The 19,101-nt window shown below is 41.7% G+C and overlaps 1 protein-coding gene across 1 annotated transcript in view; it reads left to right on the top strand.

Annotated features, from left to right (window-relative positions):
* The first annotated feature begins 221 nt into the window (after positions 1 to 221).
* LOC126419688 (transient receptor potential channel pyrexia-like) overlaps positions 222 to 19,101 on the top strand; it is a 213,010-nt gene continuing 194,130 nt past the window's right edge. Inside the window, exon 1 of the mRNA XM_050086872.1 lies at positions 222 to 358. Within this exon, the coding sequence (XP_049942829.1) occupies positions 222 to 358 (137 nt within the window). The remainder of the gene's footprint in view (positions 359 to 19,101) is intronic.

Raw genomic sequence — 19,101 nt, forward strand, 5'->3', positions numbered from 1 at the left:
CAGGAGAGGAGAAATCTGCGACACCTGTCGCGTGTGCTTCCACGCTGTGATCTTTCCACTCGACTCTGGCGTAATCGCACGAGATAGCGTATCGCTGGAAATGCAGCCCGTTCCCGGAGCGGGCGGGTGTACGCTGTAAGTGGTGCGTGTTTCGGCGCGGTCACCACAGCGACGGTGGGTCAATACCGTCGGCTGGGCGTCAGTGACCACCGGCTGGAAGTATGGGGTGCCCAGACCGTCCGCCGCCGCCGCACCGGCTGGACTCCAGGAGCGCCGCTGGAGCGCCGACGGCAGCCGAGCTGCACCGACCCCTCTCCAGCAGCGCGGAGTCGCGAGCCGTGCGCTCCAGGTTTACAAGGTTTGCCTTTCCAAGGTTTCACAATAGCGTATTATTCCTCAAGTCGTTCTGTTGTTTCTCTAAATACTAGTCCTCAACATCTATACAATTCACACGCTTTCGCACCCATCCTCCAAAAATTTTTGGTGCAGCTTTATGAGGGGTCGACGGCGCTCTAACGCTCATAGTGTTACGTCGGTAACGCGTCATGCGAGCGGTCATAGCAAGTTATGAAGCCGGAGCGGTATAGCCAATGATATAGCGACGTTTCCGTTGCGACTGCGGAAGAATTGTTAAGTAATTAACTTAACAACCACCTCAACTTACTACTGAACGTGGTTATTTTCAATTACAGCCATCAAACGAACAGTGGCGATGTCAAACGCTCAAAGCACCAAATTACACATTTGTTAGGAGACCCAGAAATTATGTATCACATTTTCTACATAACTTCTATGTATCTGAAAAATTGAGAATGTGTTCTGACATCTCAGAATTATGCTGTTGACCTCATCGCTGCAAACAATAATAAGAAAAATTAGAAAACGAATAATGTATTATAAAAGTTCTAGGTCAAACGCTACAGAAGTGACTGCTTCTGACAGTCCGTAAGAAAGTTTCTGTTTCAAGTGCCACTAATACTGAAGCGCTAGGCTTTATTTGTAATAACACAAGTAAAGAAACACAGCAGTAATTTTTTAACTAATAGAATTATACTCAACAAAAACCTTTTCTTATATCTCTTAAATTTTTTGCAAGGGCATAACAAAATTAAATCCGAGAAAAAAGCCTATCAGAACTGACTTCTGTTTCTGACACAACTCCACTCTTGGGATCAGATGTTGCGAAGTTTACTACAGAATTCCCTGTGCAGTTGAAGATGAAATGGCAACGTCGTAAACAGGTCGATATGTTTTGCAACTGGTAAACGTGACCGATCGTTCAGATAAAGTACGGCATTTCATTCATCAGCCATCGTTTTTCCTCTTCTGAATACTCTGGCATTTTTCCATTCTTCTGTTTCACAGTAAGAATTTTTAATAGGTATTTCAAGTGCTGGAGTATGAGACACTTTAATCAGACTGCATTGACAACAGTCTTTAAAACCAAAGAAGTCAGTTGTATTGATTGGAGTTACATGGATCCGGTTCACAGCTTTAGCGTATTCAAGAATCTTGCTGAACAAAGACTTTAACGCATGTCACATGAAACTCCAGAGGCGAGCACTATTTGGCCCAAAGTCCGTTTGCCATCTAGTAATGAATTTATGAAACATTTTCTCCGCGAGTAGGTACTTAGAACAACCCTAAGAACGTGAAAGAGAGTACCGAGAACACAATATCACAGAAAACCAGTTTTGTGGAAAAAAACGGCACTCAGAACTTTTTATATTTCCCCTCTTCAAGTAATTTCGTTTTATAAAAAAACTATACCGTTGTTGCCCACTCCTTTTATCAGAGTGGATTGCCCTGTGTGTGTATGTGTGTGTGTGTGTGTGTGTGTGTGTGTGTGTGTGTGTGTGTGTTAATTGAGTGAGTGAGAGAGAGAGAGAGAGAGAGAGAGAGAGAGAGGTGCCGTTTATTACCGTCTGGTATCGCCTGCTATTCACGTGGTAGTGGTAAGAATTAAGGGGATTTCGTTTTTTTCATTATGGCATATCGAAGCTAATTTTATTTATTAGGGCAAATTTGACCTTTTTGTATTGTTCTACTAACGGTTTAGTAAAGCCTCAAGAAATTAGACTGGTCACAACAATCCAGTGGTCATCTTTAGATTTGCAACAGATAAAATGGGGGACACGCAGAATCATTGTATAATCTATACAATCTGCAAATTTACTACCTGCGTAAGAATAAGAAAGAATGAAGTCGTACCGTACCTAAAGACATAAACTGCAAGCTGTTTCCGTTTTGTTGTTTACTACAAATTTCTTCTTTTTTATCATTACGTAGGTAATTACTTGGCAGACTGTAGGTTATACAATCATTCTTTGTGTCCTCTTTTTACCTTTTGACAGTCCGAAGATGGTAATTATTTTATAAAAATGAACGGCTTGAGAAATCCTCATAATATATCAAAAGGATAAAAATAAAAGAACGTAAGTGATCACTTTATCTTCAATACAGTACGTCATTCTTTCCAAATAATTTATTTTTGATGTTATTTAACATACTAGATGCCAGAGTGCAATCAGACCGAATTTTTGGAGAAAAGCGCTTTGCGTGTAGGGGCAAGTACACACAAAGACATACTAAACAATTTCACACTGAATTTTAATTTATTGGCTTTGCAGTATCCTGGTGTCTCTGATATTGATGTATTATACAGTGTGTTCACCTCATGTTTTCTGCACAGTCGTAACTGCACCATTAAGTTGACTACACCTGTCAGTATTGACAAACCTTTTTGCGTCCACACGCCAACACCTGACCTGCTGCCCAGAGGAAAATAAGCTTTGATAGCTTCCTCATGCCACTGTACTTATAGGCACTAACTAACTTAAAAACGTACTACTCATAATAGCTATAATAATTAGTCTGCGAATGAAGTAAATACTGATGTAATATCGTTCAGTACAACGTCCTCAGTCACCAAGAAAAATATCTGCTCTTATACCCTTAGCACCATGAATACTGCAGCGCTCTGGACGCTGGTAAACAGTACGTAATAGAAAAAGAAACTATCAGCTGTCAGGCTAACCTGGTCTTCTAGCTACGCTACACGCCAGTCACTGTAACGTAGAATCCACCTTTGAAACGAAATAATTTGTTAATAATATTTCAACACAAACACGAAAGTACTGTATATATCAATAAAAGAAACTACTGTAAGTGACAAAATCAGAAAATTAACAAAGGGCTGGCTGCACAATGCGAGTGATTCGTATCACTTTGTTAGCAAAACAAAGATTCGTATGTTTTAGACGATGTCAATAACATTTCAATATTAAAGGTGCAAATGTTATTGAGGAAAGATGTTCATCTCAAATACTTCAGAAACAGTTAAGATATTGTAATTGTGTTTTTACCCAGATTTATTGTGAAAAAGTGATCACTAAATGAGGTATAGTCAATTTGGATAGCTGTATTAATTACAGAGATTTCAGTAACAAGTTTTTTCCTTTTTTTAAAAATGAATCTATAGTAATTTCTCCTGCAAGTATTGCACATCGAAAGAGGCGAATTCGACGTTGTTTCACTGTTTAAAAACGAGATTCATAGTTTTGGAGCAATTACAACATTTATAACTTAGGAGTTATTTGTTTTTAACATGTAATCGATGGCTTTCTTTGAGAAGTTTTATAATGATGATTTTTCCAGAAGGTTGTCGTAAACTGTTATTTAAAGTAACACATTCTTCATTGGGGGTCCTCGGAGACCATCGTTTTCTGCAAGAGACGCCGAGGAAGATCATAAACTCTCAAAAGCACCGCAGCATTGAACGTAAACGGGGTATCCAGCCTGAAACTTAGGTGCCTCAGTCTATATACATAAAATCACATGTGTGTGAAACCAGTAAAGTCGCTGAAATTATGCCATTCGATTTGTATAAGTAGCTGCATCTGGGTTTCAGGCTGAAACCTCCAGTTTGATGCTGAGGTGCTGTTCCAGAACTTGGAGAGCTTTGGAAATTCTGTTCGTGTGTAAGGGGATTTTAGAGTAGACTTGGGTGGCAGTGAGAATTTGAATTGGGGAGGGCGGTGTAGCAGGGTAATCAGTGTAGTTGTGTGAACCGCACTGCCAGGGTGGCGTAGTGGCTGACGCACGTACCTAGTAACCGTGAGACCTGGTTTCGATTCTCGGCCTTGGTAGAAAAGTTTCACTCACCGTTTCAGTCTATATACATAAAATCAGTAAAGTCTCAGAAATTGTGTGGTTTCATTATCAGTTGGTCTACACGTTCGACTGATTTTACGCCACTGAAATTTTTTCTCTTGCGTTAACTTAAAGGTGAAGTACGTGTACAAACTCCGACCACCTAAGACGATTTACAACATCGTATTGTCAGCTTACCACGTCTGACCAGCACAAGGTGGGATCGCCGTATTGTGCGCTAAACACATCATAGTCGCTTCGCCGGCCGAAGTGGCCGCGCGGTTCTAGACGCTGCAGTCTGGAACCGCGAGACCGCTACTGTCGCAGGTTCGAATCCTGCCTCGGGCACGGATGTTTGTGATGTCCTTAGGTTAGTTAGGTTTAACTAGTTCTAAGTTCTAGGGGACTAATGACCTCAGAAGTTGAGTCCCATAGTGCTCAGAGCCATTTGAACCATAGTCGCTTCACATGTGAGCCTGCTGTCAGAGGACAAGTAATGAACTTCCCCCAACACTCTGCGTCATCCTGCGCCATTGGTAGCGCCAGACGGACGGTAATTACCGTCCCATGCGTAGGCTAGCCGTTAACAGGACACAAACACCTGCGTTTGGAGTTGTCCCGTGACCACTTCACGGACTGCTGACGAATGGCATCGCGCAGTGTTCAGCGACGAATCGCGGTTCTGCACTTCCCCACATGAAGTGGTATAGTGACGAAACGTTTTGGATAGGTACAGCGGTGTTATTTCTGACGCCATCTTGTGGCGAGCCACCTGGTATAATTTCAGGTCACGGTTGGCAGTCACTGAGGGAACTCAGACGGCGCAACAGCTGTTCCCTGATGCGACAGTATCCAGTTCTACGAACTGCCTGAGTGATGTTCAGGTGTTCACGTGGCCAGAGAGATTCCCAGATCCGTCCACAATAGAAACCGTGAGAGACCAGCTCGGATGTCAATTTCGTGCCAGCGTTAGGGATTTGAAGGAACAGTGACAACAATTGTGAGACAGCTTGCCCAGGCTTTCCAACCGAATCACTGTAAGTATGTTGCCTAGAGGGAGTATAACGCCATACTGATAAATGGGCTCATAGTGCCGACTACTATGTAAATTTGACTCGAGTTTCGTTTCATTTCCTACTCCCCTTCTGGGTGTTGAACTTTTTTGCCTTTCAGTGTAGGCAAAAAAATAGGAACAGCAAATTAACACTGTTCTGAACACCGAGTACCACAACACTGAAAGAAGCGTTGGCCCTTAATTACTGCATTTCGTGGATGATACTACAAAGGGATAATTTTATATCAATTAACAGTTTTCGAAAAAACGAGATATCAGCGTATTTTCTACCAAAATTGGTACTGCATTCTACCATACCCGTAATTAATTTAGATTTTACACAGGCTGTCGACTGCCGAAGCGGCAGGGCCCTGTTTTATGCACCTGTACTTGAACTGCCTTTCGTGCCTGCTTCTGACGTTTCTGCCGTGACTCACACTCAAGTCATGTCCAGGCGTGACTCACGGGGGAAGTCGTGCGCTCGTCTACTCCTACCTATTTAGGTACGACGCGTGCTACGGTATGTTCGTATATTCTTTATCTCTGTATAACGACGCCCAACATTCACTGAAACATTCCCTACAGTTAGTTTACCGTGGCTCCTGTCAACTAGTGTTCGATAAAAACATAATTAGAAAGATAGACATTATATAACCCCGAAGACTTACGCAACGATTCATTGTATTAAATGTTCTATTTTCACTTGTGGCGCTTATTCTCGATGAAGATTCGAGTTTTCGATAGCATTGTCATCATCAGAAAAGTAACCGACTGCCGAAGAAGCGAAGGAGCGACAGGTGTAACAGCTGCAGTTATGTCCACTGCGGTAGAAATTTGTATTGATACCAACGATGAAACGTCACTAGTTTGTTTCGATCAGTGTTACAGTAATTTTTTTATAAGAAACTATGCAAATGGTAGCTTAACTCTCTATCGATAAATTTCCACATGTGCTCGAACAGCACATAACGTGCATTACGTTTGTTGCTCCTAGAAGATATACCTAGTACTCAATTTCTCCTCATGTCTTTTTCCAAAACCGTGAGTGGTGTTTACGTTTACTTCTTTCCCAACGTCTTATCCGTCTCCGCCCCTAAAGAATCTCGATTAATGTCGTAAAAGTTTGCAAATCAGGAACTAAACAGTTCATCCTTAACTTAAAACACGAAAAAATGCATGAGATGTAATGTTTGGTAAAGATGGTGGTCATGATATCATACCGTATCTATCGATTCATCTGTCCGGAAAAGTTTCATCCAAGAACTGGCGAACAGCGTAGTGGTGCACCATGTTGTTGGAACACTACCCATGTTGAAATTCTTGTAACTGAGCGACAACGTAGAGTTACAACATCTGCATGTAAACTATTGCCGTAATGGTAGGCTCAGTAAAACAGATCGGTACAAGAATCGTGTTGTGCAGTAATCCACACCAGACATTCACTTTTCGACTGTCCCTTATCTTCTGTGTCATGATACGTGGATTCTCCGATCCGTTGATCAGGACATCTATCTGTTTACTTTCCCAGAGATATCAAAAGTCGCTTCATCGGATAAACAAACTTTATTAAGGCAGTCATTATCTGCATCGATTCGTTCCAGCATGTTCCCAACAAACTCGGTACATCTGGGTGCATCATCTTGCTGCGTAACTTGCAGGAGCTACATGGATATGCAGCCGTTTGTGTCAAATCTTCACCACAGTGCTCTGAGGTATGCCTGTTTCTCCAGAAACACGACGTGTAGGTTTCAGCGGAATACGTTGAAAGTTTGTATGCACGATATCAAGCGTCGCTACCCACTCCCGGTATATCTCTTGTCGCCTTGTAGCCAACACTGCCAGTCTCTTTGATGTTTTGAGACGACCCTTTGGTGCTCTCCACATCTGGCGGATCTTGACCATAGGCACTTCGGAACTATCGCTGAACTGTATAGGCGAGTGTGTTTAATGAAACCACAAAACGCATTGCGCTTTCTCCTTCATAGACACCATTGTGACAAAAGCACTCCTAAATTACGCCACCTGTAACAGGAAAGAGAGAAAATCAGATGCTGTGAGAGCACGTATAGAAGCATATCCCAAGAAACTTCAAGAGTTAAGCTAGCACTTGCAACAAACCACATATTGTACTTAGCTGTATAGATATAGATGTAGGCAAATCCGTATGTTTCCTTCAGACTACTTCACGCCAACAACGTATTGTTTCCAGCTATTCCTCCTTATTGACAGTGTGACCAGGTCGCCAGCCGCGGTGGTCTCGCGGTTCTAGGCGCACAGTCCGGAACCGTGCGACTGCTGCGGTCGCAGGTTCGAATCCTGCCTCGGGCATGGATGTGTGTGATGTCCTTAGGTTAGTTAGGTTTAAGTAGTTCTAAATTCTAGGGGACTGATGACCACAGCAGTTGAGTCCCATAGTGCTCAGAGCCATTTGAACCATTTTGTGACCAGGTCGCAACTACCCAGGAGAAAAACGCGGCAAATGCCATTACCTAATTTCCCTGAAACTTCGCTCGGTGAAGGAGGGGTCAAAATAAGTGAACATATGTCCCACCTTATCCGTAGACACTCGACAGTTTCTGACAAAACGAAATCAAAGTTTTCGATATAATTTATATGCCTTTTAGCACCCGAAAATTTTCGCCAAAATGATGGCACAGTGGCTAGCGTTGCGGCCTTCCACTTTCTGCGCCCAGTGTTCAAAACCCGATTATTGCTTTTATTTATTGTATTTATATTATTTCATTTTTTTCATTTATCTACCCACCTAGATAGAAAGTTACCACACGAGTGTTTCTTACCAAGTTGAGTTACACAATGGAGTTATATTAATTTACAACTCTATTTCACAATAAGTGGCATGCGTTTATTATAGAATATATATATGTATGGTATTTTCAGGGGTTAAAATCTTTTTAAATTCTGATTTTATCATATTTCATTGTTATTTCAGTTCTTATACTAATCTTATATTTTATTCTTATGTTCATTCTTCAGTAAGATGTGGTGTGTGCCCATCGATTATGTCGCTCGTGGAAATATAAACGTAGAAAATCCGAACACGGATCGCGCGAAGGCATGTTTGCCACAGTCAATTTCTTCGTATGAATCTCATTCGGAAAAGAAATATCTTTAACACTGCTAAAGATTTTAAATGGAGGCAATAATTTTGCGGCAAATCACGCATAACGGATGACTTTACCGAAAACTGCAGTCGATCATCAATCAAGGTACACCACGCCATTTTAGGCGAAAACGATTTCTAATAATTTTGTTGTTCATTCACAGATTTTTTAAATTCATTCACCAGACGTACAAATAGTTGACGAATGAGACTAACATTATATCAGTATACACTGGAGGTGGGTAGCTACATGAAAAACAAACATAAAAATAATAGTTGGGTTTCGAACACGGGGCTGAAAAGTGTAAAACCGCTCCGCCATCGCTTCACTTGATATATTTACTCTCTAAAAGGCACATAAAGTATCTCTAAGACATTGACTGTCGCTTTTTCAGAAACGGTCGATTATCTACGGGTAAGCGGTGACGCGTGTTCGCTTACTTTGACCTCTCTTCCACCGAACGAAGTTTCTGGGAAACCCGGATAATGGCACTTGCTCTGTTCTCCTCGTCTTGCACTGTTGAAACCGACAAACACGGTGAGCAGAAGCTTGACGAGCTTTTTTTCCGTCCTTGGCTCTCTACGAAGCTTCAATTGATCCGACCGGACTTCTGTTTCATACGCATAAATCCATATCAGCAGTAATGAACCGTTTCAGCAGAGCTTCGTCTTTGTGAACTTCACTGAGTAACTCCTCAGCAATGTTCATTCTGCAGTTGTTATGACACTGGCTCGTGCGTATGTTAACAGCTCAGTTCTGTCTGACTTTAACTTAGAAATCTCTCTTAGTGTGATGAGCTGGAAGGCGGGATTGCTAACGTCCTTTGCGTACTATCACTTTCTACTGTCATGTTGTGTAATCATCTGGAATAACGCAGATAACGTCAGGAAGATACTTCTCCATAGAAGCCTGCAGTTGGAATACTGTGCGAAGTTGATAAATGAACATTTTTCAGAAGGTTCCTCAGCGATCTGAGTATTATGAGATTTACATGTCAATGCGTATACTGTTTTCTCTCTAAATAGTATAGGCTATTAGTCACAGTGCGGCTGATTTCAGTCCCCAGTATTGCCAGGTGGGTGGACTTGTACGGGATGCACTCACCCTCATGAAGTCGATTGAGGAGTTGCATCTGAAGGCCTGGAAAGCTGACAACGGCCGTGAGGATGGTGTGATAACACCATGGCCCTCCACACCACGTCTAGATGACGGTATTTGTCACAGGACGACACGGCGGCCGGGCAGTACTGGGTGGATTATCAGGGGTGGAACGTGGAACTGGCACTGAAGTTCCGGTATATGACAGGCTGCCAGTGGGCAACATGCAGAAAACTGAGAACCCCACATAGTCAATAAGAAATTAAAAGCGTACCTTACCTCGTTAGCCACTACCGCAGTTTATCTGCTTTTGCTCAGGGATGTAAATATCTCATAACTGTAACGTCGTATTAAAAAGATCTCGATTTTGTCAGTGTATAGACTGCTGTACCAAGTACGTAGATTCTTTGTTTCAAGTACCAGATGAAAACAGCAGTTGTTTGTGGAAGATGAGCATAGGCGTTTTTTTTTTATTAAAGTAGCTGATTTTCTCCTAGTATACATAAACACATATTTTTAGATCTCATAATTATCGGTATCAGTAGATTACCATAAGTCGTAATTTCTTGTTAGGTACTTTACAGACTTGACTCGTTTCATATCCCTTCTTCCAAGATGGGATTTACGGACCACTTTGTGTTAATGAATTAATGGACTAGTTTTGAACGAGATGCGGCACTTTGTTGCCATATGCTTCATCTCCAATATTCCTGAAAAAAGATATTTACATCAGACAAATGATACTCGTACTCGTCGGCAACTTACGGTGATTCGCTGATAACCTCGGCGTTGGGGCGCCCATAAGCACCAACCAACCATCTGACGGTGATTGACAACAATTATTTGCTTAATTTTTGCACATTAGCATCTGTCGCGTATTTTCTGGGATGTCCAAGGCATTCGTCACCCTCATTATCTTTACAACTGGGATTGACCCCCTGACTAAAAATACTAAGTGACAACATTTTTCATTTTTACGTTGTATTTATTAGACAAAAATCTAGAAGCGTAAAGTAACCAGCACGTTTAGGCCTCTCTGGTATTCATCAAGTGTTCTGCACGTACAGAAAACTTAGGAAAATGTATGTTAAGCCCAAATTTCATATGAATCCGTACAAAAACATATCAGCTGCCTGCCTACATTCTGAAATGCATTTCCCAATAAACAGAGTAATTCTGTTATTGAATCATTTACTCTTACCGACGTTGGCAAGGCGGCGTCGGGGCAAAGTACTGTGTATTTGTGGTATCAGATTACTTAGAATTCAGAACACGCTGGTAGAAAAATCCGTTGTTGATAAGCGGAAGAGCATATTTCAGAACGGTAACAACCGCCAAATTCTAATTAATAAGTTCTACTTGTCGAAAATAAAAAAATAATTTCAAAGGAATGGTATTGGAAGGACAAGACAGGCACCGACAAAAGAGATAAGAGCTTGATCTGTATCGTGCCCTTCTCAACAAAACAGTTTTAAAGAATCAAAGTATACGCCCACGATTTCTCGGACTCCACCAGCGACCTGCTTTTTTTATTTTTAGTTTGCTTTCTAGTTTGATCTTCTTTCTTTTTTGATGTCACACGATTGCGGAATAAGCAGGGCGGGAGATTTAAATAATTGTGTTACATTCAGAGTGGATTAATTTAGATAAATGCTTTACCGCTCCCTCGCCACCTCAGGGAGAGATTGGAACTATGTTAGCGACCTATAAAGAGCTGTTTTAGCCAGTCTTGTTATCGTATGAGAAATTATCATATTACCACTGCGTCACCACATCAGTGTAGGTCGGTAGCTATTAAAACGTTAGGGAATGGTCATAATCAGTCTGGCAATCAGAACCCATGGTGGTAACTTCAGCTGGTCTGAGCGATCCAGAATTCCTGTGTTTCCCAACATCATACGGTTGTGCAATGACCTACCGACTCAGACCACCACGCCATCGCAGTCAGTGTCCACCCCAGGATGACTTGGTCTGACGGGAAATCATGCTGCCAAATGGTTCCTCACCACGTCCTGCACATGGGATGGGTTTTACACGTGCATGTAAACTCCGTTTACGTAATTCTAAACGTACGAGCTGGTGGATTGCAAAGTAATTTTAGCATCATTATATCATTCACAGCCACACAGAGTTTTAGAAGCAGACACCAGCAACTTGAATTTGAGGGTATGTGGTGAAATATTTTATTTCTGATCTTCTTTGTATGTACAGATGTATCCATTTTTGGATACTGCGAGGGTTGCCCAGAAAGCAGGGCAACGCATTTATTTTCTCAGCCGAAAACAATGCTGTTGTGGCGTAACAAGACAACCACGCCACTCGGAAGTAGCCGAAAGGCACGCGCTAAGCTCACGCAGATGGGCGTGAGGTCTGAAACAGGATACGTAATGAATGCTATAAAGAAAAGTACGTAGCTGCTGGAATACTTAACTTTAATCCATCCTTGTGGTACATCGCTCTTGACGATACAAGTGAGACTCTTTAGATACAAGCTATGTAAGGCTAATGGCGCCTTGCTAGTTCGTAGCCATTGACTTAGCTGAAGGCTATTCTAACTATCTGCTCTGCAAATGAGCGAGGCTTCGTCAGTGTGCATCGCTTGCTACGTCGTCCGTACAACTGGGGCGAGTGCTAGTCCGTCTCTCTAGACCTGCCGTGTGGTGGCGCTCGGTCTGCTATCACTGAAAGTGGCGACACGCGGGTCCGACATGTACTAATGGACCGCGGCCGATTTAAAGCTACCACCTAGCAAGTGTGGTGTCTGGCGGTGACACCACAAATGCTACGAATGTGAACCTTACGTATGTGTTATTTGAAGTCACCCGAGTGAACATGCCAAGTTTCCGTCACTTCCGACAGATAGCGTAGCTGCAAGACAGTTTCAAAATGACGTCTGTAGGTAATGTACGTTACAACCAACGTGCCATCATTGAATTTCTCAGTGCAGAGATGAAACTGCACGGAACATCCATAAACGCTTGTGCAAAGTCTATGGAGCATTTGCTGTCGACAGAAGTGCAGTTAGTTACTGGGCACAGAGGGTGAGGTCATTTGAAGGCGCTTCAGCGGATCTCCACGATTTGCAGCGCTCGGGGAGACCATACACAGCTGTGACACCTGACATGTTGCAGCGAGCTGATGTTGTCATTCGCGAGGACACACGCATTAGAACTCGGCAGTTGGCGTTCCATCTCTCAATCAGTAAAAGAAGTGCTGGTGCAATTATCCGTAGTCTTGAATGTTCAAAAGTGTGTGCAAGATGGGTTCCGCGGTGTCCAACGGTGGATCACAAATCGCACAGAAAAAACATTTGTCTTGATTTGTTGCAACGTTTTGAAGCTGAGGGGGGGCCTCCTTGTCCCGGATTGTGACAGGTGATGAGACCTGGGTTCACCCTTTTGAGCCCGAAACAAAACGACAGTGATGGAATGGTCCCATTCCCACTCTCCACAGAAGAAAAACTGTTTCCACCGGTAAGGTCGCGATCACCGTGTTCTGGGACTGTGAAGGTGTGATCCTCGTTGATGTGATGCCAAGAGGCGGTACCACTACTTAGAAGCACATGTATACACATTAACAAAGCTCAAGATGCGCTTCCGGCGACTTCGGCGCCACAGCAACCCAGGAGATATTTTGCTGCAACACGATAACGCTCGGCCCCACAAGTACAGAGACTGGTGAACACATCGCAAAACAGGGTTGGACGATGTTACCCCTTCCACCCTACAGCCCTGACCTAGCCCACTCCGACTTCCACTTGTTTGGGCCTTTAAAGGATGTCACTCGTGGAACACAGTTTGAGGACGATGCAGACGTGATCCAAAGCGTGAAGCACTGGTTCCATCACCAGGACAAGGATTGGTACCGACAGGGCATACACGCCCTTGTTTCGCGGTAGAGGAAGGCCATAGAACTGGATGGAGATTATTGTAAAAATAGAGTGTTAGATAAAACACCATTCTTTCGTGTGTGTAACTCTCATTATGTTCAATAAAGAATTGTTGAAGGAAAAAAAATGCGGTGCATTACTTTCTGGACAACCCTCGTATTTATCGTCACAGCACGGAAGCGCTATAACAAATACGTATGAAAAGGCCGCGAGCAGAATGGTACTTTGGGAGGAATTTGGTGCACGGTTCCTTTTTTGAGCTAAGAACATAGAGTAAAAAGATTTTAGTTTAGCGCAGAGCATTTGTATAGCCAGTCAAGGAACTGTCTATGTTACAGCATATTAAGCAATGTTTGAGCGGCAAACCCCATCTGGTGCCTAGGAAAATGCGAATCGATTAATTCCTTTTGCAAAAGATTTTAATTGGTCTGAAATTCACATTCAGATCATGGCAACGTTTGTATATGCGCCGTTCGGATTTTGTGTGCAATAACACTCTTCCTGTTTGGATCTTACATGCAAAAACAGTCGCCCTTAAATAACTCCGGACTGGAGCAAGACCGATGGTTCAAATCTGGTCCACCGGTGTATCGGAGTTTGGTCTAAGTTAAGTTTTAACTGTTTGAAAAATCTTTCCTTCGTTTGGATTTCACGTGCAAGAAACACATTTTTCTGTGAGGTTTAGGGAGCTTACCATTTCTATACTTTGAATTCATACGAATCGGTTCAAATTTTACACGAAGGTAGATAAATGGATAAAGTCCAGAGGATTTTTTTTATCCGACAAACTTTATTCATTGTCGAGATACGACGGTTTAAAGTCGAGCTAAATGTAGCACGTACATTCGCTTCTTACGCCACTTGAAGGCGCGGAAACAGTTTAAAGTATGTCAAATAAATAAAAAAACATATTCTTACGATGTAATTGAAAACTCGCTTTCAGGAATGTAGTTTTATTCGAATTTTACGTGCATAAAACACGTCTTTTGTTGGGTTTTTTACGCGCACCAGTTCTATGTTTCGCACTTGTGCGAATCGGTCCAGATTTTGCAGGAAGATATATAAATACGTGTAATTAACTGTCGACCTGTTCTTTTGTGAAAGGTTTACCAGTTGCCACGATATAAGCAAAATAGTTCGAAAGACAATAAAAAACTTACACCGGGTCAGTCTTTCCGTTTTTTGGTGAATTTTTATACGCGCGCTACTTCTATATTTCAGATTTGTGCGAATCGGTTCAAATTTTGCATGAAGGTAAATAAATATAATTATTGGTCGAATTGCTGTTTTGTGAAGGCTATATCTGTTGCCACGATATAAGCGACATGTTCGAAAGACATTAAAGAAAATTTATACCGGATCTGTTGTCGGCAGAGTAAAAAAGGATCTACATCGGTTGCCAAGCTAAGGCAATTTAATGTCAAAATTATGGTAGGGCAAAAGTGGGAACCGGAATGAAAAATGCTCTGATAACAGCACGAAAAAGTCGAATGGGTCTGGGCAGAGTTAGGGATATAAAGTAATGGAACTAGCTTTTCGACTAATGTGGCTGCTTCAGACACATTTAAATCGAAACATCTTGACATATTCGAGCTTTTGTACGAGTTAACCCTACTTCCCCGTGCAGTGACCTCTCTCAGCTGTAGGGTACGTACTGGCCCCCTGCATCTTGTAATTTAGAGACTAAAAAGTTTTTGGTCCTGCGCCCAAAATTCAGAAGATTCGTCAGGCGTAGTAAACAATATACAAATCATACGGAACTTTAGTGATATGCTGTGCCATATCGCACGACACGACAAAGGCCATATTAGATTAGATAATGACATGTGTCATGTTATACGACATGATACCATGTAGTATGTTACTTTATTTGGCTCGATACATTCTGTTACATTACTTGGGTACTAATACTAACAAGCAAAAAAGCGCGAATGTGTCACGATGTTTTGATTTTAATGTGTTTGAAGCTGCTACGTAAGTCTAAAAGCTAGTTCCCTTCTTTTACATCCCTAACTCTATCCAGGACATATTCACCTTTTTTTCTACTTTAGGAGCATTTTTCATTCTGGTTCTATTCTTGTTGTGCAGACTGGAAATTACGGGGCTTGACGTGTCTTTATCATCATCATCATCATCAACAACATCAGGTTTTTAAGGATGATGGTTACGGAAACTCGATCAGTTATGTGAAACTTTAGCTATGAACCATTAGAATTTCCTCCTGAGGATTCAACAGAAGTGACGTAGATGAGGTTTCCCTAAAAAGTTGCGGAACATTAAGGAAATTATAAATTGTGTGTTATTCAGGTAGTGAGCTAACAAGAGGACACGGTTCATGCAATATTATGGAGGGCTGTGAATTTTTTCGAACATATGACCGTCCTATGAAATACATAACGGAATATAATTTAAAGGAATTTAAAATGAGTTTAAAGGACATTCCATGGACCTGGTATGATCATCAACGATTATTTAAATTCGAAATTACATTTGTGGCAACAGAATACAGATACACACACAAACTCAGATGTTTTGAAACTATATCTTGGTCATTACAACGTGTTCAACGTCAAAGCAAAGTTCTACATTGTGTCAAAGACGGCCTTTAGACAAGGCTGTTGGAAGTTAATTTCACGTAAAATGGACTTTTTGTTAGAAGCGAATTTTAGACCAACACAACAACATATTTTATAGAAATAAGGTGTCACTCAAAACGACATATATTTGGAAGAATATTAAAAAGTACAGACTTGGTATATTCCTGCATTTGCAAGAAGCTAAACTTTTCGTGTTGTATAGAAGATATGTTTACTAAACGTATACTGAAAAGCCGTAAATGACTTGTTACTTACAAATGCTTTATATAGTATGTGTTCGTTATTTATCACACAGCTCCTATTTCACGCTGTATAGTGCACATAAATGTCTTTATTATTTTAAAATAGACATAAATATTCTTTAGCATGTACAAGGCATTTGTTTATCACTACCTAAATACCCAGCGTTGCCCAGGTATGTATTTATTCCAGTCTTCTATTAGTGCATCTCCTCCTGCCCGCTCTCTCTGTCTATGTACTGTTTCACCATTTCTATGTCCGTCTCCACCATCCTCTCTGTCCACCTACTCCACCCCCTTTATCTCCTCCTCCTCCCCCCCCTTATATTATCTATTGGCTCCTCCCCCTCTCTGTAAATTGGGTCCTTCCTCCTCTGCCCATCTGTTTTCTCCCTTTGTCGACCTCCTCCTCCCTCCTCTAATACAATTTTTTCCTTCTCCCCTCTTTTTGTCTACCTCCTCCCCATCTCTCTGTCCATCACTTACGCCCTCTCCCTGTTCATGTCCTCCCACTTTCTTTCTGTGTACATCTCCTCCTCTCTCTATCCATTTCTTTCCCTTCTCTTTCTCTGTCCATTTCCTCCTCTCCCTCTGTCTGATTGTCTCCCCTCTCTCTGTCCATTCTGCATCTTCTGTCTCTGTATATCTCCTCCTCCTCTTATCTGTGTCTATCTCCTCCTCCTCTCTCGCTGTCTCTCCACCTCCTTGTCCTCCCTTCTCTATGTTATCACATTCTTCCCAATAGAAGGCTGGTGGTTCTTCCCCTTATCTTATTTCTTTCTTTCCGGATTGTAACTAGAATGTGTCCCAAAGTTGATTGAAATCGTTCCAAAGGGTTGGGATGAATTTTTTACATGTCGTTTTGGCTGCATACGCCCATGTCAAATGTATTTCAAAAGTGTCCGCCTGTTAAGCTGAGTGCTAACGTGCTTGCCTCTCATGCAGTGGGCCAGCGTTCGATTCCCGGCCGGGTTGGAGATTTTCTCCGCTCTTGGACTGGGTGTTTGTTTTCCTCATCATCACTTCATCTTCATCAGCGGCACGGAAGTCGCTCAGTGTGGCGTCGACTGAATTAAGACTTGTGCTCGGTGGCCGAACTTCTCCAGATGAGGCTCCCGGCCAACAATGTCATACGATCATTTCATTTCAAAAATATTTAACATGCTCGTATTTCACGCATATTTCAATTGTTCGTCTGGCGATTTCGTCCTGCAGTTTCACTTTCACGCAGTTCAATATTTATGACGTCGCATCTCCTGTATCATGTGCTGTACAATGATGTAATTTTCCAGGCACAAGCACTGGTAGATGTGCAAAATTGTCTACGAAATGTGTTATGAAGCGAAGAAATAACATGTTAAAATGTCATACTCGATGCCACACTTTGATATCAATAAAGTACAGTTTGTTCTGTTAGTGTATTCCTACACGCTATACATTTGATCCTCTAGTAATTAGACGAAGTGAAAAGTTCATATAGTGTAGGCTCAGTTTTTTTTACTTTTGTTCTGTCACGTAAACAGTACAGATTTAATCGTTTCTATTTCTCCGGAAGTTTTGAATTAGTACCCAATCTTTATGCTTAAACTTTCTAAGAAATTTAATATATTAATTTAGTAGCCTAGGAAGCTATTCTTGCTTAACATAAAGCTCAAATTTCTTTGCCTTGAGTGAGAAGTGTATGACTTGCCGTAGGATTGTAAGTTACAGGGTGTGGCGTGAGGGTTGTTGAAGTTTCTTTCATGTAGGTGACTGTAGCAGCGTCCGAACTAGAGAAATAAACAAGGCACATTGGTTGTGTAGGATTTGCTGTAGAGACAGGAAGATAGTGGAATGGGAGGAGAAGATTTCTGCCCTTCAGGTGGAACTAGGTAAAGCAAAGCAAGATCTGGGAAGTTTAAGGAGGGAGAAGGGAAAAGAGAGGTGGGAAATGGTAACAGGTTATAGAAGAAATGGGAAGAGGACTTTCTCAGACAGTGTTGTTGTCAGTGTGGAAAACAGGTTTCATCTGTTGTCGCAATTGGAAACTAATGAGCCACGAGTAGATGTAGTACAGGACGCAACAAACTTTTCATAAGTGTTTGAGAAATAAGGAGTCAGAAAAAGTTATGAAGAAGAAGAAAGTTTTGTTGTTAGGTAGATCACATGGTACAGGTGTTGGCCAACTGTTGCCGAATGAACTAGGGTCAGTTTACCAGGTCACAAGTTTTTTAAACCTTGTGCAAGTCTGGGTCAGGTGATAGAGGATGTAGGTTCACTTTGCAAAGATTTCAGAAAGGAAGACACAGTGGTAATAATGTGTGGGGTGGGCAACAGCATAGACAGAGATCCTAATTATTCAATTGAGGGTGACCTGGTAAAGAGAGCTTCAGCCACGAGACACTGGTGTTGGACTTGCATCTGTTCTGTGGCGCTGTGACCGGCCTCATTAAAAACTCTTTTATTAGGAGTTAATTTGGAGGTGGAACGGCTGCTTGTATCAGGTATGGGATCTCAGGCATCCAAAAAGCAAATTTTAATGTACACAACTCATGCAGGCAGCCTCTGATTGAAACTAGAGATATTCAAAAATTGACGGAAGAATAAGGTTCATCAAGTTGTAATTCAGCAAGTGCACAAAATCAACTATCCTTATCGCATCAAAATATTTGAGGACTAAGGCTAAGCTAAATGAGTTGCTAGTTTGTGTTGAATAATCAGAGTTGAGCTAACCAGTTGACATAACTTGCCTCTCTGAACATCATGAGACCACTGGTATAGGTATGTTACATGTTACAAGATTCAAGTTAGCTTCTTACTTCTGTAGAGAAAATATGGAGAAAGGAGGAGTCAGCACATTTCTAAGAAACGGTTTTCATTTCAAGAATACTGATATTAATAAATTTTCCTCCGAGCATCACTTAGAAGCTAGTATTTCATAATAAGTTCTTTATGATAGTAAATATACACA

The sequence above is a fragment of the Schistocerca serialis genome, chromosome 9 (genome assembly GCF_023864345.2).
Source record: "Schistocerca serialis cubense isolate TAMUIC-IGC-003099 chromosome 9, iqSchSeri2.2, whole genome shotgun sequence".
Lineage (NCBI taxonomy): Eukaryota > Metazoa > Arthropoda > Insecta > Orthoptera > Acrididae > Schistocerca > Schistocerca serialis.